Genomic DNA, 22,474 nt, shown 5'->3' with positions numbered 1-22,474 from the left:
TGAGAATGCACCCATCATCAGAGTCACATGATCCTTCAGAAATGTTTGTCAATGTTTCAAGTTCAAAATTATGGCATTTATTTTAAATAGAAATCTTTTATAATACTATAAGTCTTTATTGTACCTTATTGTAAATTGTCAATGTAGCCTAATGCATCCTTGCTGAATAAAAAATTCTTAAAATCTAACTGACCCCAAACTTTTGAACGACAGCAAACCTACAATAGCTACATTTATTGTAGTAAACATTAGTCCAAAGTGGAAATGTTTTAAACTTGATAGTAGTTGTTTAGCTAAATAAACAGTGACATACAGGCTACAGCATTGATTTTCTGCGCTGTAATCATTCTTTGGCCATTCCAATCTTTTGTATGTATGGCAATGTATACTAAACAGATCGCAGCACAGCAAAGCAAAGCACTATCAAGCCTATTAGATAGCAAAAGCTCTTGAAGTGCGTCTGTTGCACTGCGGCAAACACGATAGGATGTTCATACAATATGACCCGTGGCTATTATAAGACTTATCTCCAAAGCCATTTATCACAAACTTGCACTGATTGTGAGGATCTGGCACCCTCATCATGTGAGGACAAATTGCACTGGAAGGGCCTGATCTGTGAAAAATATCACACTGCGAGATTACTATGCATCCGGTTCTCTCCAGTGAATACAATTACACTTGATAAATGCCTCCACAAAAACAAATAATGGTGCCACAGTAGCATCATTTGCAGGGTTGTTTATTCTCAACAGTCCCCACAGGGTGGCGCACTTTTGATGAGTAGGTACCATAATGCCGACAATGGAGCGCAGATGGCATCTCAACAGTGTAGTGTACAACAGTTTAGATACACAAAAATGCAATTCAATATAATTAAAAAAATTAAAAATAATGGTCGTAACATTTAGGATTTAACAAACATTTTCTCTCTCATCCCTTTGCAAAAAAACAATCACGTCAGCAATTTAAGTGTCTGGCCGCATATGGCTTTAAAAATATAGCCTATTAATAAAAAAAAATACACATTTCTGTCTGTACATAATCTCTTTACATATTGCATCGCATTATGCAGATTTATGGACTGGCACTTAAAAAGAACAACAACACATATTTGTATAGTAGACCTTAATGTCCGTTTAAGGAGTTTTCACAATATTTTTTGAACCGTAAGAAAATTTTAAAATGCTAATAAAGTGACAGGACACGGACCTGAGTGTGAGAAAGTCCTACTAGTAATGCATGTAACATACCATCAAATAATATGTCCAGTTTCATTTAGTGAAGTTAAAACAAGCACTTGACACCTGTAGAGTCACATTCAGAACCCTAAAGACTCTTGTGCATTTCTATTTAGAGTTCTAGGCAAGATTTGCATAGATTGGCTGTTGTAATTGTTCATAAAGGTCTAAAAATAGCTTAGAGCTGTGAATTTATTTGAAGACTTCATGGAAACCTGACTGTACCGGGAATCTTCAACTGTATCAATGTACTCCCAACCTGTACCACTGCAGTATGTAGCCTATAGTCTTCCAGCAATATTTCGAAGGGTAGCTGCTTAGCCGAGTCCATGATCGGGCTTTACAGTGTGATTACAGAGCTTCAGTGACTGTCGGGTCATCCTGGTTGTGGGTGACATAGTAGTCATGAACATACATCAGAACTGCGATAGGTTGACCAATAATGAGTGAGAGCCACACAGCAGCATTTCCATAGTTTCCCCGAAGAAACCTGGCCACAAACCATGCCAGTGGGAGCTGAAATAAAGAATTGTTATATTGTAAACTTAAAAAGGTACTATGTATTGATATAAAAAAAGATTGCATTCATTTCATAGCTCAGCTACCTGCTTAGATGATTATCACAAACATAATATATGGTTTTCTTATGCACGAATGCATGAACATAAATGCGTAATTTTTGTATGTAAAGATTAAATATTTATACCTGTGCCATCATGCCCATAAATGCCCACAGTCTGAACATCCTGAGTGGGACACTGACCAGGTACTGCAGACAGAAAGAGAGAGATATATACACATTAAACACTTAAACTCCCGAGTGATGGATAGGTAAGTGCATTTTTCATTTTTTACATTTATGCATTTTAAACCTGCAGTTTAGAGAACAAGCAAGTTATCAAAGCCACCTGGGAAGCGAGTCCCAAAAAAAAGGGCGTGGCCTGGTTAAGTTGCGTTAGTAATGTGTTGAAACTCGCAGTTATAGTAAGGGGAATGACATTTCCGAAACTCGTTCAAAGCAGTTGACCAATCACAACACACTGGTCCAGCCAACCAATCAGAGCACATTGTGCTTTTCGGAAAGGGGGGCTTCATAGAGACAGTAACTAAACAGGGGTGCGTTTCCCGTACAACTATATAGCTCGCTGCTTAACTACCATAGTATGATGCATCGTTGGAGAAATCAACTAGCTAGTCACAACTGTTTCCCGAAACCTTATGTCGCAAAGTATCGTTCAACCACGTTGGTTTATGACGTCTCGCACGTGGTGGACTGATAACTTATTTTAATTAATCTGTCTGAGATCGAATTAACGCTAGATTTTGTCATATAAGTTACAGACATGGCATCTGAAGACCATTTCTCATTTTTCTCAGTTATTTTGCTTTATTACCAGACTCAGTATTTGGCTCGGTCGTTCTTAGTAGAGTACGTTCGCACATGCGCAGTCTTCAAAAACGGTGCTTTAAATCTCTTGACAAACTAAAAGACGTAAATTACATTTGTATGTATTCTAAATAAATAACACCAGTTGTACTGAATGTCAGCTTGCTTATTTTGCTAAATTTAAGGATTTATTCAGTCTACATCTCATGTAAACTAGAAACTATGCTTCTAACCACAGTTCGAGAGCTGTTGTTCCAACCACACAAGTTTGCGATGCGGTTTGCGAACGTTCGTTGGAACTATAGACTGTAAAAAATAGGTTGGAACGATGGTTTCGGGAAACACCAAATCGTTGAACTATGCCGATAACGACGGAACTTGCGACCATAGTTGGCTAACGATGCTTTCGGGAAACGCACCCCAGAGCGTTACTGACAGACTGGAAAAAGAAGTGCTGCAACAATGTAAAATATGTGAAAAACACTGTTTTTTGAACATTCAAGCCTGAAACCTATTTTAGTAGACCCCAAAAACAAAATCAAGACTTTGTAAAAGCGCATAATGTGTCCTTTTTAAATCCTAAAGAGTGATGTATGAAACTTTGTCAGGTTATATGAAGCTGGTAACTTCCCATAATAACACCATAAAATATTGATTAAGCACCGAAGGGTTGAGCACTGCTGTTGCGTCCTTTAACCAGGTTCTTAACCTCTATTGAACTCCAGGGGTCTTGGAACACTGGCCTTCCTGTTACCCCTCACTAAATCATCTTTACAGCTCCAGTTTTAGATATTCCTGAGATGAAACTTCACTCTCCATCTGAGCTTTCTGAGTCATTACTGTGATCCTGGGTCCGGTTCTGAGGTGCCTTGTGAAGGTCAATGTTTTTTAATAAGACGGTTAAGAATACTATCTGCCTGCACCTGCGGATTGGACACATCTTCCTCTCTGATTTCTCTCTCTCTCTCCCTTCCCCCAGCTCAGCTCACAGCTTATCACAGAGAACAGCAGCCTGATAGGAGCCTGTTCTTCATCTTCCTCATCCCTCCGTTCTGACCTTCAACTCCTCTGAAGAACGGTGGCTACCAGCCAAACGCCGGGCACCTGCTTCTGAGTCAGGGAAATGAGACGACGCCTCGGGAGCGGGGAACATCTAAAATTTTACAAATGATTCTAGAAACCACAGCTGCTTCAAAGAACAGCTGCTTCCCGCAATGCTCAAAGGTCTCCAATTTTATTTTTATAAATTTGAGTACATTTATGTTTTTTTTTAGTTGATTTGATTTGATTTATTTTGGATTTGACAGACAACATAATCCAAAGGATATCATGTTGAAGTGTGAACACTTATTTCCAACATGGTCCTTGGTGTTAGAACATTTAACACATAACAAAGACCGATTGCAGGACAAAGACGATCATCATCAGACAATCCACAAATTCATTTCTTTTTTTTTTAAAGTGAAGATTCAGTTTTAAAATACTTTATTCTAACCCAGCTTCATATAACTGACAAATGGCTGATATTAATATTTGATATAATTTTGTCTATTTTTTTTCTATTTCTATCAACTAAAATCAATTGTTTAAATATTCAAGATTACATTTAAAAATTTAAGTGTTTTTTAAGATTAACTTTAAGTGAGCAGTACATAATGGTTTTAAGTTTATGCACTTTTTTTTGTTGGTATTTTAATGACATTAATATTAAAATATTCAAAGTAAACACACTAGCTTCTGAAATATTACTGTGTATTGATTTTGCTTATGAGAAGTAGCACATTTCTAAAATGAGAATAATTCACACAGGTTGTTACCCTGCTTAGACTGTTAACTTTCATTTGCCATGACCCGACAGAATATTTAAAACAGTGTGTGATTTATGCATATCTCACCTCGTGAAAAAAAGCAGAGGCGAAAAATACAGCTGATTGGCTCAGTAACTTGCCAGCACCTCTTCGCATCAACGGCTTGTAAAAGTGTCTTTGAAAACAGGAGAGAGAAGCACATAAACTCACAGCCAGTCTGAACTATAAATAACCATATATTTCTTGTGGACAGATCACATTATAGTCTCTCTTCATTATGGTCTCTGTGAGTTTTACTGTGTCGTATTTCATCTCGCCTCCCAACAGCTGTCTGCGGTCTCTTTCAAAACCCCTGTTCACTCACCGGAGACACCACTTGTGCACAGGAATATTCCAGTTTTGCCAGAAGTATGTTATCGTCTCGGAGTTCCTAAAAGAAACACAGTGTCACAATCCATCTGAGACTAAAACTCTAAGTACAGTGTGAAATGGAAGTGGAAAAGGGATAGATGGCGCATATAAACCAGATTGACTGCATTCAAAGCCCATCAAACGCAGTACGGTGTGGAAGTGGTACCCCCCTCGCCGCTGAAATAAAGCTTTTACTAGGAGAAATAACTGTAAAGACATCCAAAAGAAGATAACATCACTCACCACCAGTCACGGTAGAATTCCCGATCTCCAAACCTCAAAAGCTCAGCCACAAAGTTCATTGAGGAATGGAAAAACGAGTAGAAGAAAATCAACCAGAGGAGATGGTTGGGCACCTAGTGTAAAAATAGATAACAGTATTTACTCCATAATTTGTTTCATGCTTCATTTCTTTCATCTAAACAACACCGATGTAAGCAAAAATCAGAACACAGGATTGTGTTTCTATTCTGAGAAGGAAACATTGACCTTAAAGTTTGTTTAACTTACTGCCAGTCTTAGCAGACGCTCTGTCATTCTAGAGTAGTCCATTTCCTGACAAAAATGAAAAATAGAATTAAAACGTGCTTGTTCTTAAAGCACTGGAAACCAGAAGATAAAGCACATGGACACACCTGCAATGGCTTCATTGAACTTCGAATGATTGGCACCATCCACTGAAAGACAATAAAAAGAACATTAGATATGAAATGTCTCACAGACATGAAAATTGAGGCTTGATGTGATTACCAAATGCACTGTGATGCTTACCTGCTGCGTTAAACCAACCAATAACTGTGTGAGGAGAAACTGTAACAGACAAGCGAAACTGATTTTAATTTCTCACTAAATATAAAACTAAAATGTTAACAATAGAAGCGTGTGTGTATGTGAGAGAGTGTGTCTGTGTGAATTAAATTTGTAATTTGCAACAGCTATAAAAGAAAGTAATGCTCTAACAAGAAGCACTTTCATAAAAAAAAATTACCCTCATATATTCCTGCCACGACTCCCGGCAATTGTGTGCAAACAATAAGCTAATTCCTATGATTTATTGCTATTTGCAGATTTAGGCAAGAATGCAATATTCACACAATAAACAAGTCATAATATACTATGAACAAATCTGGTAGCACAACTTATCAATATAAAGAATTGTCGATAACGTGAGGAATATGTCCAAGCCAATCGCCTACCATCTCAAAGAGCCTCCTGAACATAAATCCCATTCGGATGGATTCTGAGCGGGGAAAATTAAGCTCATAGCACAGGGTTGGAGCAAAAACAAAATAATACATATCTGAAAAAAAGAAAAGAAAAAGTATTTGACACTGACAAAATTATTGCAAGATATCATGAAAATAAAAGAAAATCTTTAATTATGATTGAAAATAACAATGACTGTGTAAGCATCTGAGTCTAACACTATTCTGTATTTCAACAAAGCAGAACTATGAAATTGTATTGCCTTAAATAAAATGTAAGCCATACTGTAGCTTACCCCTGAGAGAGAGATTTCCTGGATAAGACACTTGCAAATGCATTCCACTGGATGCAGATTGAGTTGATGGACCTAAAAACACAGGAATCTTTAAAGAAATGAACAAATCTGCTTCTAATGTCAATTAAACCTGACATTCAGCTAAAGAATAAGAACATTTACTGCATTTTGAACATTTTGAACTCTCAACCAAACCCCAAGGACATAAATAAAATGATCACTATTAATCCTATAACCTGTCCCTCCAGGATTTTGCAATCTTGCAACTGCAAGAATTAAAGGGATAGTGAAAATTTAGTAAAAAATAAATGAAATGTAGTCATCATTTACTCTCCCTATAGTTGTTCAAAACCTGTGAATGAGTTTCTTTCTTCTGTTGAACACAAAAGTTTATATTTTAAAGAATGTTAGTAATCAAACAGTTGACAGTAGCCATTGACTTCCATAATAGAAAAAAACATGGAAGTCAATGACTACAGTCTGGTTACCAACATTCTTTAAACTATCTTCTATTGTGCTCATCAGAAGTAAGAAACTCATACAGGTATTGAACAACTTGAGGGAGAGTACATTTTCCTTCAGCCTTTTTTCAGAGCAAACGGCACATTGTTCATTGCTGAACGATCGCCAAAATTGCTAAAATTCACAAAGACCATCATCACAGGGGATGGAACAACGTCCATAGTGCAGCATAGTGTTTATTATAGCTTATAGGGGGCGACAAAAATGTCATCACAGTTTTGGCCATATAGTGCACTAAATATATTAAACTAGCAATATAAATGTATTTCATACCCTTCAGACTGCAGAAGAGACCGCACGTAATGTTTGAGGAGGAGTGGATGTATTTACTCACACGAAAGAGATCTGGAGAGGGTGCGGGCCTTCGCTTGTGTTCTTTCTCTGCACCACCTGTTAACATCTTTATACGAGTACAATTTCAAAAACAGGATGGTGTAGATTCCTAAGGCAAACGCCCCTCCGACTGCATAAAGAGAACACAATGACAGAAACATGCTATTAGAAAGAACTATTCTGCATAAACAGAACTCACCACTTCCTTTTAATACCTGGAAATAGGAACACAAAAGGTTTGTAATGCAAATACACTTCCATCACAATACCGCAGCATGCCCCCTTTCAATAGTTCATAACTTATAGTCACATGACCCAGCACGTCCAGACTCATAGCCCATCACCACTCTAGCGTGCACAGAGCTGGCTCACATTCAAATGCTCCCTCCACCACTGCTTTATCAATAGCAGCCATATGTTGGGTGGAAATGGTCCATGCAGGGGCTCTGGAGTGCGTCTATGCCCTAGAGAGATGGACTCAAGGGCTGTAGGACCAGCAGAGGCCCCGACGGCCTGTGAAATGACCTGGCTGTCTGGTACAGGAGCAGTGTGTACAGTACTAGGCTGACAGATGGAGGCACATTTTCACCTCCCGTAGTGCAAACAGATGAGAGCGGACAGAAGAGCCAGTGAAAGTTGTGGTATGGAGAGGAGGAAGTGAGGGAATATATTTCCTACAAAAATGCATCATTATATTGCCTCTGAATTCAGGTTTGAAATTTGAAATGGCTTAATATATCAGTCTATCACTAAACAGGACACAATGAGGGTCAGACTCAAACCTGCATCTACTGCATGAGCACCACAGATAATCATTAGGCTGTGGCTCTGATCCAACAATGTTTTGATACTGCTCTATATAGTATTATGAATAAAAATACAATTCACATCCCAGCTGGACACATAGGATCTGAATGCTGGTATAAAGGTGGATTAGTTCAGTCTGTATCTGTACCTGATCACATGATAGGCATATTATAGTCAAAATTAATTAATTAATTAAGATCATTAAAATGATCTTCTATTTGTGCTGATGATTATCCAGAAAAAAGTGAATGAATACATTTGAGATGCATTTCTTTATTCTGATATTAGATTTCTACACTATTTTGAATAAGTTAATAAAACACTAAAAACTAAAATCAATAATTTTAAATGATACAATTGAAGTTATAGTATTCATTTATATATATTTAAAATAATAATATACCACAATATTATAATTTACAGTATACTGTATCAGTATGCAATATATTACAGTATTTCATTTTGATATCGGCTAAAGATCTCAAATATGATTTTAAATCTTTCCCTGCCAACGTTAAAAAAAAAAAAAAAGTTTATTGAAAAAAAAAAAAAATGTATTTAAAAAAATATTTGTGCACTCTTTTATTATCAACACTTGAATGTGGGTAAGTTTCATAAAAAAAGCAAAATTCTGAACAAATATCTGAGAAAATTACGTTTTCGTCAAAGACTACATCCGGATCAAATTTAGAACAATGATCAAAATATAGTGTCCATCAACACCTCTAATGCTTGCACAGTCCTATAGCTAGTCCTGGGTAGACATTTCATTTGGTAGTTTTGATATATATGCTTTTTAATGTCGGTGATTGCGTTATTTTATGATATGGCTGGTTTCTGCATCTTCTTCGCATGTGTTTTGATCAGGAGATTCAGTACTCTTTCAGAAGAGATTATACGGCCCCTTCCGTATAAAAGCGAAAACACGGAAAGCCGGAAAATTCCATCAATGGCGGGCAAGCGTTTTCTCACAAATGATGGAAATTTTCGTCAATGGCAGGGAAAGAGTGTATGTGTTTGTGTAAGTATTGTGTTGTATTATGTACACAATGCACCATGAAAGTGTGTGTATAATGTACAGTCTCACCTGGTGTAATAGATGGCAGCTTCAACACAACAACCATCGGAAAACATAAGACGACTGTTAAATTAAAGATGTAGATCAGCAGGCCGACCTTCTCACTGATCAACCCCTGGAAAACACACCAAAAAGTCAATTATAACATGTCTGATGAGAACACAATCAGACCAAACAACAAAAACACACACAGCCAAGCACTATAACACAGATATCAAAACACAAATCGCCTAGATAATAACATAATCTGACAAATTAAGAAATGACATAAAACAACCAAAACCCCAGGAACATAAAACAGATGTTTTTGCACATAAAAATGCCCTACACTTAATTTTTTTATGCAAGTCTTACACAACATCAGCAAAATGCCTGAACTGTTTATAAGTTCATTCAGTTTCAATTCAGCCAGTTGAGTAAATGTGCTGATACTCGGTTCACATTTGCAAGCTCTCTCAAATATGCCAGGCTTTTTAAAATGCAATGAATCAAATTCACCCTCTAAATTGAACTCTTCACAACCCCTCAATGTTATTTCAAACGCCAAATTATACTGTGTGAAGTGACTGAACCCTTGCATTTTTATGACAATGGCTTTATTCATTATGATAAACAGATTAAACGTAGAAATGTGAATGGCTTTTGAACTCACCATGGCTAGTTTCCTCTCTGTGTACAATGCCACGAGTATAAAAACATTAGAAACTGCAAGAAAAAAAATTGTTAGAATGTCAAATATGATCATATTTCAAAAAACAAATGCAAGTTTTAGTAATAAAAGAATTTTTGCAGCCTGTAATGAAACAGACAAGGGTAAAAATTATACCCTCAGGATGAACCTTACAATAGGGCACACGGCCAGAACACACACACACACACACACACACACACACACACACACACACACACACACACACACACACACACACACACACACACACACACACACACACACACACTGTACAATCACATCACGTGCTACAAACGAGATAAAATCGCAACAAAGACTAAGGGTTAAAAACAATTATACTTCTCTGTCTTTGATAACATGCAAAATTATACACAAAATCTACATTTTAGCAGATTAACAATTTTGTCTATTGAGTATTTTGACAATTTTCAAATCAAACAGGCATTGTCTGAATATGTGGGAGTGTTCTCTGCCAACCTGATTTTAATAATGCCCCTGTCTGGAAAACAAAAGAATAGACCAAAGGGGGAAATATATGCTAAGCTCCCCTTAAACTACATACCAATGACCAGGCATGCAGCAGGCCAGCTATAAGGGTCCTTGAGGAACAATGACACCACCTCAATGGGGTCCACTAAAATCCCATACCTACAACACAAAAAAATGGATGTGAATTACAAAACAGACATGTCCCTAAACCTTTACACATCTGACGCAACATATGTTTATTCCTGCATTCGTCCCTTGTTCTGAACCTCAGATTATCTGCGGCGGTTTCAGCGGGCAGCTGTATACATACTGTCTGCAAGTAGCAGTGTGCAACATGATGACAGCATATGGTTCCCTCAGCATGGGGTTTAGTGTTTCATTCCACTCAGGGAGAGGAGGGCCTGTACACTTATCAAACAAACCCTATAGACTCATCTTCATCTGCATGACACTCAAAACACAGAGAGCAGAGAATGCGTTTTAACACTGTTGTGTTCATTCGACATCTACTCAATGGGGAAGTTGAAGACAAAGGTAAGTTGTAAACGTTTAAGGACCGCATTCTGGTGTATGTGCCCTTTTGTGCAAGATGAATGATTGATATTAAAATCAAGTATGTACTGTATATTGATATTGTCAATTTTAAGATCAAATAATTGGACCAAAAGCCACAAATCTCCCATTTTTAATTAATTAAAGTCACAATTAAATGGAAGTAGCGACGCCGACATACCCTTTCTTCCATATTGTATCGTATATCCGAGTAAAACAGATCAACAGATTTGAGTTAAGAGTTATGACATTTTGATTAAAAATTACAAGGCCAAATAAAAAAAAAAAAAATCCTGGATGAGTCATTCGATAGGGTGAATTTTCATTTCATGCAGACTTTAAGCATTTTTAAAAATTATGCATACTGTTCATACCTTAGAAGGTTTTCCAAGAACAGGCGTGCATTGCTCAAAACCTGCAAAAAAGCAGAGACGCACATTCATGAAGAAAACAAATTAAAACCAACACAAGAATACATCACTAATGCTAGCTAACATGTCAGGACAACCATAATAAAATCTTCCAAAGATCCTTATTCACTGTCTGTACTCAGATATATTGAAATTCATGTCCATAAATCCATACAGAAGACAGACACACTTATTCATACGTACAGAATGAGAAAGAACAACAATGGATGAAAGGAAAAAAGTCTGGCTGAAAATATTTGCAGAGGACAAAATTGAGTCGTCTCAAAGCTCACATTAACAGTAAGTTGAAAAGCGTGAATGCATTCTTCACAGTTTTGAATACAAGGACTTGGCTGGCTGTCCTCCATGTTCAGCTAGTGTTTAGAGAGACAAGCTGTTTTGAGCTGTTTATTTTTGGGTCTCACTTGGCATTAAGTGTTTCTCCATAAACAGACATACTAATCAAACATTCTTCACATGCCACATGACTGCCACACACCATCCGATGTTACTTAAAATGTGTCATTGCAATACAATTATGTCACAAGTGTGGGTTTTCCTGTGTTATAATTAGGTCTGTTAAGTCCAAAAAGAGATATTTTAGCTTCCATAAGGCCTAATGATTGTGCTTATCCATTTCAGACAGAAAGACAAACATTTCCAAGTAGCTCATTCATTAAATAAACATATACTTTCAGAAACAAGACATATTCAAATAATCCAATGATCTGGGAAGTGGACATCTAAGCAACAAGTTGGCTTCTTTAAAACAATAACATGAATTTTTTTTTTTTTTTTTTTTTTTTTTTTTTTTTACTTGCATAAGAGGCAGTAACAATTATTAGTACTAATATTTGGCAGCAAGAGGAAATGTTTATAACCCACACTGATATTTGTGACACAGTTTCACTAGAAGAATGAGTAGGCAAGTCAAAGCATGTTGTCCAACAGGGATCGGCTTTTTGTGACTGTTTCAGAATTCAGACTCACCAGCATTACAACACACCAGTTCAGAATACCTCTGTAATTTTTGAAGCTGCTCGCAGAACTCAGCATTGACTCCTGCAACTTGTGGCAACTATAGGAGGAAATAAAGAAGACATTAAATAAAAACAGTAATGATGATTAAACTATTTATTTAGAATGAAATTTTATTGTTCTTTATGTAGATATAGTAATTTTTCTATATTGGTATTGAAAGATTGTGTGGATTTCAAGTGCACCATGCAATCAGCTCTATCTGTGTCTGTAAAGGTGTGAACCAAATTGTGCTATTATAATAACAAAAGAACATTTCTCAGGGTAGATTGCAAGATCTCCAGTGGAATGTTCACACAGTATTGTTTGTAGCCCCTTTGTCTTCATGTATAAAGTTCTGTCCCTCAGACTTTGGGTTTAGATTCTTTGAAGGCAGACATGCTAACATCTCTGCTGAAGAACTTTGCTACACTACTTTAATAAATTCTTCTCCCCCACAAGAATTCTGGTCAAGCTTACTTATTTTATGTATTAGAGACATCTAATACATTGGCGAGCCAGCCAAATGACTGCTCAGCCAATTACAGGAAAAGCTAAGTATCTAACTAAAATCCATAGAGTATAATAAGACTAAAAGGGCCTTTTTGATTTTTCGCCTGAAATAGCACAATTCGATTAGCGAAAAATGCTACCTTTCAGATTGTGCTACCAGCATCATATTCATGTGGTTTGAGGCTTTATTAACGTCCATATCTACCATTAAAACAATGCAAATATAGCGTTGGTAGCACAATCTGATAGGTAGTATTTTTCGTCAGAACACCGGCAATCCGCCATTTTGGAATGAAAATGAGGCTGAGGTGAGAGAACTAAGGTTGGTAATGGTAAGCACACAATTCAAGTACACTCAAGTTTTTTAGTTGTTTTTAAAAGGGCGTGAACATTTTTAAGTAGGTAGTATAATTATACCTGTAAATATAAGATCTTTGGTATGGAGTGTGGCTCCAAATAGCGAACCTATTTAAAAGCTTTAAATTTTGAAAGAGGCACTCCTCCACCTTTTAAGTTTCACATGTTTATCCTGCTGTTGTTTCTCCTCTGCCCATGACTTTGTTGTTCACCTGGGGATTTAATTTCAAAATGGTGGTCACTGCATGAAATCAGCCTATTGAGTGCAACAGTGCCTGCTCACTTTTTCACCTGCCTTGGTTCCTGAGATATTTTTACCATAGGGATTTTTAAAAAAGGCTTCCTTTAAGAGTTATAAGCCATGAACCAAACCAACCAGCTATGATTTGAAGCAAAAAAAAGTATTTAACAGTATTTAACGAGGGAAAGAACTACAATTTCATGAATCATTGCGATCTACGAAATTGAATTAAAAACAGATAAATATAAAACTAAACATTACTTAAAGGAATAGTTTACCCAAAATTTTAATTCTGTCATCATTTACTCACCGTCAAGTTGTTCCAAATGAATGTCTGTCTTCTGCTGAACAGAAAAGAAGATATTTTGAAGAATGTCGGTAACCAAACATTTGATGGGTCCCATTGACTACCATAGTATTTTCCCCCCACCCTATGAAAGTCAATGGGGCCCTTCCACTGTTTGGTTACCCATATTCTTCAAAATATCTTCTTGGGGCGATTTCTATTCTCTGATTGGTAGATTTCTTTGCAGAATCATGGGAAATGTAGTTTTTCACCAGGAATTATGCTGATAACTTGGTTGTTTAAAAAACTTAGCTGACATTTTGGGGGCTGATTGCTTTCACTAAAACATATTCCCTTGATTACCAACTTCATAGCTCACAGTAGGTCTGCCTTTGAAAAATTTCTTAAAGTTTTTTAAAGTTATTGTTCAAAATCATTTCTCCTATGGAGAAAATAAATGTAATTTTAAGTTTAGGAACTGACTTTTGCACTCTAAAAACATAAAGGGGGACATGCATCCCAGATAGCAACATTGTTTCGGCCCGGATCCGGCCCACATCTGGCACTTGTGGAATACGGATCTGGCCCACATGCAGCGTGGAATGACGGCCCTTGTGTGGCCCACTCCTGTTTGCCAGATCTGGGCCACAAGCAGGCCATAGCAATGCCACATGTCAGCCAAAAGCAAAGAAATAAACCAGAACTGGACCTTATCTGAGACACAAAGTCTGTGTATATTAAATATGGAGTCATCTCAGCCTTAATAAGCCTGTTAACAAGCAGAATCACTGAAGGAAAGAAGAGAACAGAAAAAGAGACGAGCAGAAACACAAGAACTACAACTGACTTCAGACACAGCCTTAGATGAAATCAACTGAAGAGAAAAAAAGACATTAAATCTGTGAAGATCTCAGCAGAGGAGGATTAAACAACTCCACAAACAGCATTACCAGCTTCACTTATTACTAACCAGACTGACTTTATTTCTGTCAGACGTCTACAGAAGTTTTTATTGAGAATTAAAAGGGGTTTAACTCTAATGTGTTTCATTTGAAGTCACCATAACAGTGAATAGTGTTTCCATTAGTTGGGCTCTTAACTCTTAGTATAACTTATGTCTTTTTTGGCTGCTGTGACAGTGTGTTTGTCAAACACATTTGCAGCAGCAAAGAAAGCTAAAGTGAAATGAGATCAGGTGATGATGGTTACCTGTTGATGATTTTATATTCATCATGAAATAATCTTTTTCACTGATGTCTTTGGAATCTAACAATTGTGTTGATCCATTAATACTTTCACATTACAAATTCTGTGTTACTGCAGCATGAGATCTAGGAATATTATAACAATCAGTTGAAAGCTTTTAACAAACATGAGATCAAAATACTAACTTATGCTGACACGCACAGACATCAACAATCAGCGTATGAATCTCAACAATGGTGACAATCACAAATATGTAGATAGATTAATTCAGAACATCACTGAAAAGCTACTAATTCACAACAAAAACAATAGCAAAAAATAAAAGCAAATACTTAGAATCAAACAAAATTATAGGACAATTCAGCAGCATAATTTATTCATGTTGCAATGCATGCTGGGAATTTTGCACTATGCTGGTACCCAGCATGCATTGCAGCAAAGTACTTTTGATTGTCACCATTGTTGAGATTCATACGCTGATTGTTGATGTCTGTGTGTGTCATATTAAACTGACTTTTTGTGCTCATGTTTGTAAAAGTCTTCTAACTTATTGTTATTATATTGCTGGATCTTATTCTGCAGTAACACAGGGTTTGTGATGTGGCAATATTAATGGATCAACACAATTGTTAGATTCCAAAAACATCAGTGAAAAAGGTTATTTCATGATGAATATAAAATCATCAACAGGTAACCATCATCACCTGATCTGATCTCATTTCACTTTAGCTTTCTTTGCTGCTGCAAATGTGTTTGACAAACACACTGTCACAGCAGCCAAAAAAGACATAAGTTACACTAAGAGTTAAGAGCCCAACTAATGGAAACACTAATCACTCTTATGGTGACTTCAAATGAAACAGAGTTAAACCTCTGTTCATTCTCAATAAAAACTTCTGTAGACGTCTGACAGAAATAAAGTCAGTCTGGTTAGTAATAAGTGAAGCTGGTAATGCTGTTTGTGGAGTTGTTTAATCCTCCTCTGCTGAGATCTTCACAGATTTAATGTCTTTTCTCTTCAGTTGATTTCATCTAAGGCTGTGGCTGAAGTCAGTTGTAGTTCTTGTGTTTCTGCTTGTCTCTTTTTCTGTTCTCTTCTTTCCTTCAGTGATTCTGCTTGTTAACAGGCTTATTAAGGCTGAGATGACTCCATATTTAATATACACAGACTTTGTGTCTCAGATAAGGTCCAGTTCTGGTTTATTTCTTTGCTTTTGGCTGACATGTGGCATTGCTATGGCCTGCTTGTGGCCCAGATCTGGCAAACAGGAGTGGGCCACACAAGGGCCGTCATTCCACGCTGCATGTGGGCCAGATCCGTATTCCACAAGTGCCAGATGTGGGCCGGATCCGGGCCGAAACAATGTTGCTATCTGGGATGCCCCTCCTGCCAAGATATTGCATATCATTGGTCTATTCTCTTTTTTTTTTCGACAGTAGGCCTATATTTTTAATTTATTACATTTTATCCCCCCATAATTCGGAATATGTGGTTACATCTCAAATCATTTAGCAGAATTATTTAGCTAATGATCGAGAATCCTGGAATCATCATCTATTTGCAGTTTATTATTTTTTAGTTTTGCTCAATGGAATAGGTTTTCAGTAACTTTCGAATAAGTGAAATAATGGTATTTTGGGTAAAAAGGGGTTAAAAGTGTCCTGTGCAGCGACACATGCACATTGACGAATCCTGCCTCTCTCTCTCTCTGTGCAGTGCGCCGTTTTTGTCACTGTTGTCACATTAAATGCCCATAAAACGACAACAACTTACGTTTGTTGCAGGACGTCTTGGCGTAAACTACATCTTACCTCATTTTGTCGTAGAGACCGCATTTTCGTTTGTCTTCGTTCAGCGGTGCCTGTAAGTTTTTGGTGAGAGACTCCCGTGTCTTGGGAAAGGGATCACTGGCTGCTGCGGTCGCGCCGTTTCTGACTTTCACAATCTCGCTCTTTGCGTTCGAGATGGTCGCGCGCCTACGATTCCGTGTGATGGGCCGAAAATCATCCTTGTCAGTCATGATTCTAGCAAATGTACAGCAAGCCTTCAGCAAACAAATTTAATAAGCCAAGTCCACGCAGGAGTTGCATTTGGCTCTGCGACCGGAAAAACAAGCTTTTGCGTAAAGCCCCAGTTTTGCAAGCTATTAGACTGACGCAATATGTAATAATGCTGCCTGACTCAAACGATTGTGTGGACTTTAGCACGTTTGTTAATAAAATGAGTTTCAGGCACTTTTCCCCCGGATCTAGTTCCGCGTTCATTCTGGCATATAAAACAACTCGTCTAAGCCAATAGGAGTCAGTAGTGTAATGCTGTAACTCTAAGCTGCCATAAGGGTTACATTGTGATAGGCTATTTCACACACACACACACACACAAAAAAAAAACCAAAAAAAAAAACCTTGACCATTATAAATAATATAAAGAATGAATTGAACAAAAAAGAGAATATATTTACTGTTGAAAGAGAACACATTTGCTGTTGAAACTCGAATGACTTTCTTTTCTTAAGGTGTTATGATGTTATGGACTGTAAGCCAGCATTCACTTTATTTGGGTTTCTTTTTTTTCAATACAATGAAAGTGAATGGTGATTGGTTACTGAGCCTCCCATTCTGTCTAGCATCTAATTTAGCTTCACATAAAAAAGTCATTCTGTTTTGGAACAACATGCAAGTTAATGAAAACACAACTTTTTTGTATATAACCAGTTTCACTATACATTATTGCACTCTTAAAATCTACTGCATGTTAAAACAATAAATCTGGGATCTTCAAACAGTATTAGTATAATTTTTCATCTTCCTGTTAATATTTTGACAGGGATAGCTTATAACAAATACTACAATGTTGTAACATAGCCTATTGAACCTTAGTAAATTTGGTATTTTGGAAGTAATGTTTGAGATCAGGATTTTGCGTGATTCCAAAATATTTGATTCCCAGTTTATTCTAGGAGTTACAAAAAAACAGGTGGAAATAAGCTCGACAATGTGCAGTGTGCAGACAACCGCTACCTAAGACGCTCAGTGCTCATCGAGGCAGAACATTTCACCTTCCCTCTTATCAAAGTTGCAAAGTAAACTACAAGAAAACATTCTGCCGTAAATCAAAGTGAGAAAGACATTTCAGAAGCAACTTTTTGGATGCTGTATCCGAGCAGTGCAGCAAAAACGACTGTGTTGCGTGCAGCCATCCAGTTTTTGGTGTGTGATGGTAAGTTATTTTCTGATTCCGGTGCATCTAAAATTTAAAGAAAAAGGTGTTTAGTTAATAATTGATAGTTTTATGTCAGCAGCATCGATGTAAGTTCAAACACTCAAAGTCTGGCCAGGGCAGCAGCAGCAAAATGTGACTTTAGAGTTTGAATGGCTGCAATCGTTCTCGGCTCCCTCGGTAAAGATACTGCCGCTTGTTTCACTTGGCTGCGAGCCCCCGTATGAAATAGGGGCCTGAGAAAGATTAATTCTATACATTTCAGTGGCAGGTTGATTGTATTTTATGCCTGGCCGCATGACTTGTGACCCTCTCTTCTGTCAGGGCTGTCAGAGCAAGCTGGCAGGGGCGTTTGGTTGTGTAGGCCTGAGGTGAGGAGGAATGTGCCCGGCTGCGATCATGTCCTTGGATTTGTAATGAAGTTGTGAGGCTGAAATCACTCACTACTGCGTGGCGTAGTGGCACGTCATGTTTTATCACAGGGATGCCACATTTACTCAGTCATTAGGGACCGAAAGCTAGTTTATCTCTGTTGCGATCCAGGCAGACTGATAGACACTTCAGGGGTGGCACGTGTGTCAGCACTTTTGCGGTTCAGTCAAGGACTTGACTCCAGATATCGCTGTCATTCTCTATACGTCTCTGTCTTTCGCAAGCTTGCTCACGCCCACGGATCATCTGACAGGTTGGTTCTTTGAAATAATGTCTGCTACAGTGACATCACTATGACAAAGGACAAATGATTAGATTAACATGTAATTATGCCACCCACAAAACCAGAGAAAAATGTTTTTGCTCAGATGTTCTCAGATTAGATATATTTCTTTGAATATCAATTGACAAAATTCGTAGACACATAAAAGTAGACTAGTTATAGTTAGTTGTATTTATTACTTACAAACTCTAATATGTATTAAAATAAATAAAACTAAAACTGAAAAAAATACTAATAAATACTAAGTACCCCAAAACTAACAAAAACGAAACAAAAACAATAATAAAACTTCACCTAAAATTGAACTGAAAATGGAAAATATAAAAACAGAAACTAATTTATCTCTGATCTGAGCAGTTTGACATTGTTGAGATACTTTGTTCTTAGTATCAATCTGAAAATGATGAGAATTAAAGGGATAGTTCCCCAAACATGAAAATTCTGTTATCATCTACTCATCCTACTCATTCCAAACCAGTCTTTCATCTGTGGAACACAAAATTTGAACCATTTTTTGTAATGGAAGTCTATGGGGGCCAAAATTTCATTGACGATTTTAAAAAACTTCAAAATATCTTGATGCTCCACAATAAAAAGAAGTCATACAGATCTGTAATGACGTGATAGTGAATAAATGATGAGAGAATTTTCATTTGTAGATGAGTAATCCCTTATTTTGAATCACATAGCTGTCTAGAAGAGACAATTGAATTGAAACTTTAAAGAAACCACTTTTTTTTTTCTTCCTATCCTATTGGTTACCGTTTATCTCACCCACAAGTTTCTGGTTGCCAAAATATATGCACACACACATTCATGTAAAAACTCTTAGGCATTCTTTGTCTTTCTTCAGCGCTCGCGGTGTACGCTCTGTTGATGTTTGTTTAATTAAAAACTGATAATTGTGTTGTCACAGTTTGTTTTTTGTTGAGCAGAGATGAGATGGACAGGTCTCTAGGCAGAGAGAGCATGCATGCCTCATGAATAGAAATACGATTTCTGTTTATCCAGCTACCACACCTGTGGACTGGCTTGTTCCACCTGAGGCCCTCACCACCATTTAACTTCCAGAATTTTGAGCAAATGGTGACCCATCACAACAGAATCAAAACTGAATCTATTTTCGTGCTGGTAATAATTACGTTCCTTGCAAATTGTAGAGCTCCAAATTAGAGGGTTTTACATTTGGTCAGTTTGTTTGAGGTCTTCGAGTTCAGCATATAGGCTATATTTTGCCTGGCAGTGCAATATAAAAGATGTGAATATGGAGTTGCATTGTCTGCTTGCTTAATCATTATATCAGCATGTTCCCATTAATTTTATGTTCCGAGCATTTAGCAGGAAAATTCGTACTTGCTCTGCAGCAGCAGCAGCATAGCAGATCTAGTACGCCGTGATGTACATTCTATTTACATTAATAAAATGTTTTACAAACTATCACAAGAGGTGTCATAACTCAAATATATCTCAAAGGTTACCTTGCTATAATCAAATAAGTAACTCGTTACTCAACTAAAGAACTAAAGAATAAAAATATTCCTTGTCAAAATGGCATGTGTTGCCTTTTATGTTACATTTATGACAAAAATAAAATGGTGGTCTGAAACATTGGGCTGTGGCACTGATGTGGGCAGTGCCAGTTTTAGTGTGGTATGCAAGATTTCCCAGTTCTGTTCCAGCTCTTCACTCTATCATTTCCTGTTCTCTCTTCCCACCTGAATAAATAAAATTTTGACAAACATAATGATAGAAGAAGCTTCTTTTCTTTTTATATATTTATTTATTTATTTATTACTTTGAACAGAAAACCTTACTCTGATGGCTAGTTTAACATTCTGAGTTATTGAGGTTAAGTTGGGGGCAAATGAGCACACTGAGAAAAAGATTCATAGACAATTTAAGGTGTTCATTCATTTATTAAACCATTCATTTAGTGAATCCTTTCCTTGTTTGCTTATATACATGGTATCAAAATACAGTTTCTCAAATTTCCAGTCAGAGATAATTAATTCAGAGCAGACATTTTAAATGAAAATTTCATAATCAGCTCATTATTTCCAATAGATTCCATTCGTCTGTCTTTCATACAACTTTCAATACCTAATGCAAATACATGGAAAATGTGAAGTTTTATGAACTCCTAAAAAATTATTCTTTCCCACCTCTCTTTCTGTCTGTCTATTTATGAGAGCTAATCTATAATGCATATGCCTTGGCTATATGACTGCATATTGTCTTACAAAGGCAGCTCAAAGTGCTCTGTTCAGCGGAAAGGCTAGCACATGCTGACAGATGCTGCAGGAACCTGCAAGAGCATACACCCATACACACACACACACACACACTGGAGGAGTGAGATAAAGATGAATTGCTCAACGGAGAGAGGGATTACACAGCTGAGCACGACTGATTCAGACAGAATCATTCAAAGCCCAGAGAAGCCATACAGATCGTTCTAGTCCAGCGAGGTAGAATGGAAGAGACAGAGGGTGAAATGATAGGGGTTTGTTCATGAAAACAATGACACGAAAAAGATACATTTATGATGCAATCAACCAAGGGTCAGAGTTTCGCTGGCCTTGTTAGCCCCTGCTGGTAGAAACCGTAAATACACACACTGCAGGTTCATTATAGCCTACTATTTAATAAACCCAATGTTAATATTGCATAACTTACATTTTAGACTCAAAATGGCCAGTTATACCCTCGCTCTACCTTTGCTCCGTCATCAACAATAGTTCCAAGCTGAATCGCACATCTGAGCAACACACAGTGATGATGCTTCGTTCCAGATTGATTTGTGTTTGAATGAATTGCTTGAGTGAATGATGCAGTAGCTACTGTATCTCGTTCCTGAATGAATCAGGCTGCATATTTTACTACTAGTTTAGTTTATGTCCCGTAGACCGGTCCGTTGCATTACGACTGAAGCATCAATAATGTAAATAATGTGACGTGCAGTCAAATATCCGGGACTGGTGTGTGTGTATGCTGTTTAAACGAGTGTTCTCACCAATATGCTTGTTGTGTTTTGCGGAGTTTTGACGAGTTTTATAGACTAGATATATGTGGCAACAGATGTCCGAACTCAGTAACGTTAGCCTAGGCTACTCATAAAAGAATAGTCAAACAGTACCCGCCGGATGACCTCCTGCTTCCGGGGAGATTCTGAAGTGTGCATATGATGGGTAGCCTACTTTACTACTCCATGCGGCCACAGCTAAGGATTTGTGAATGGCAGTGAAGCAACGCAACAGTTGTTGGTAGGTGATAATAACAACACGGCATATGTAGTATGTCTCGATTTACACATACTCATACTTTATGGAACGTACTTTTTTAGCGGTCTTACTCAAGAGAGTATGCAATTTCGGATGCAGCCTCCGTGTTTAAAGGAATCGGTTGAGTAAATGATTCAAATGAATCATTCCTGAATGAATAATCACTCATAAATACGGTCACTTGTCGTCACAGGTTGTTATCAATATAAAGGTTCAGTCACATTAGCAAACTTTCGATTTTGTGGGCAAAAAAGGTCAATTTAGTCTATTGTCAATATGCATGAAGCTCACAAAGAAGTCACTTTCAAACCAAGCAGCTTTCTATTGTTAAACGCTGTGAATGTTCGTGTGACCAACTTGAACACAAGCAAAATCTACATTGGAAACTTTTTCGCTTTCACATGAAAC

General features: G+C 37.3%; 1 protein-coding gene and 1 long non-coding RNA gene across 2 annotated transcripts in view; one reads left to right on the top strand and one right to left on the bottom strand.

Moving 5' to 3' along the window:
* Positions 1–215: 215 nt before the first annotated feature.
* Positions 216–17,168, bottom strand: dgat1b (diacylglycerol O-acyltransferase 1b). The gene is made up of 17 exons (XM_081389578.1): positions 16,663–17,168; positions 12,221–12,308; positions 11,195–11,235; positions 10,342–10,427; positions 9,741–9,793; positions 9,098–9,203; positions 7,205–7,333; positions 6,349–6,420; positions 6,044–6,147; positions 5,619–5,657; positions 5,483–5,524; positions 5,358–5,402; positions 5,091–5,203; positions 4,801–4,866; positions 4,524–4,611; positions 1,948–2,010; positions 216–1,757 (listed from the first exon to the last, which is right to left on the bottom strand). Exons 1-17 carry the CDS (start codon positions 16,869–16,871, stop codon positions 1,593–1,595), a joined length of 1,509 nt encoding a protein of 502 aa, XP_081245704.1. The 5' UTR covers positions 16,872–17,168; the 3' UTR covers positions 216–1,592.
* Positions 17,169–18,623: 1,455 nt separating this feature from the next.
* The window catches only part of LOC308704204, a 48,399-nt gene continuing 44,548 nt past the window's right edge, over positions 18,624–22,474 (top strand). The window contains exon 1 of the long non-coding RNA XR_014031776.1: positions 18,624–18,755. This is a non-coding gene — a long non-coding RNA (uncharacterized lncRNA). The remainder of the gene's footprint in view (positions 18,756–22,474) is intronic.

The sequence above is a fragment of the Scardinius erythrophthalmus genome (genome assembly GCF_964197995.2).
Source record: "Scardinius erythrophthalmus genome assembly, chromosome: 16".
Taxonomy (NCBI): Eukaryota; Metazoa; Chordata; class Actinopteri; order Cypriniformes; family Leuciscidae; genus Scardinius; species Scardinius erythrophthalmus.
This window is presented reverse-complemented; position numbering and strand designations above follow the sequence as displayed.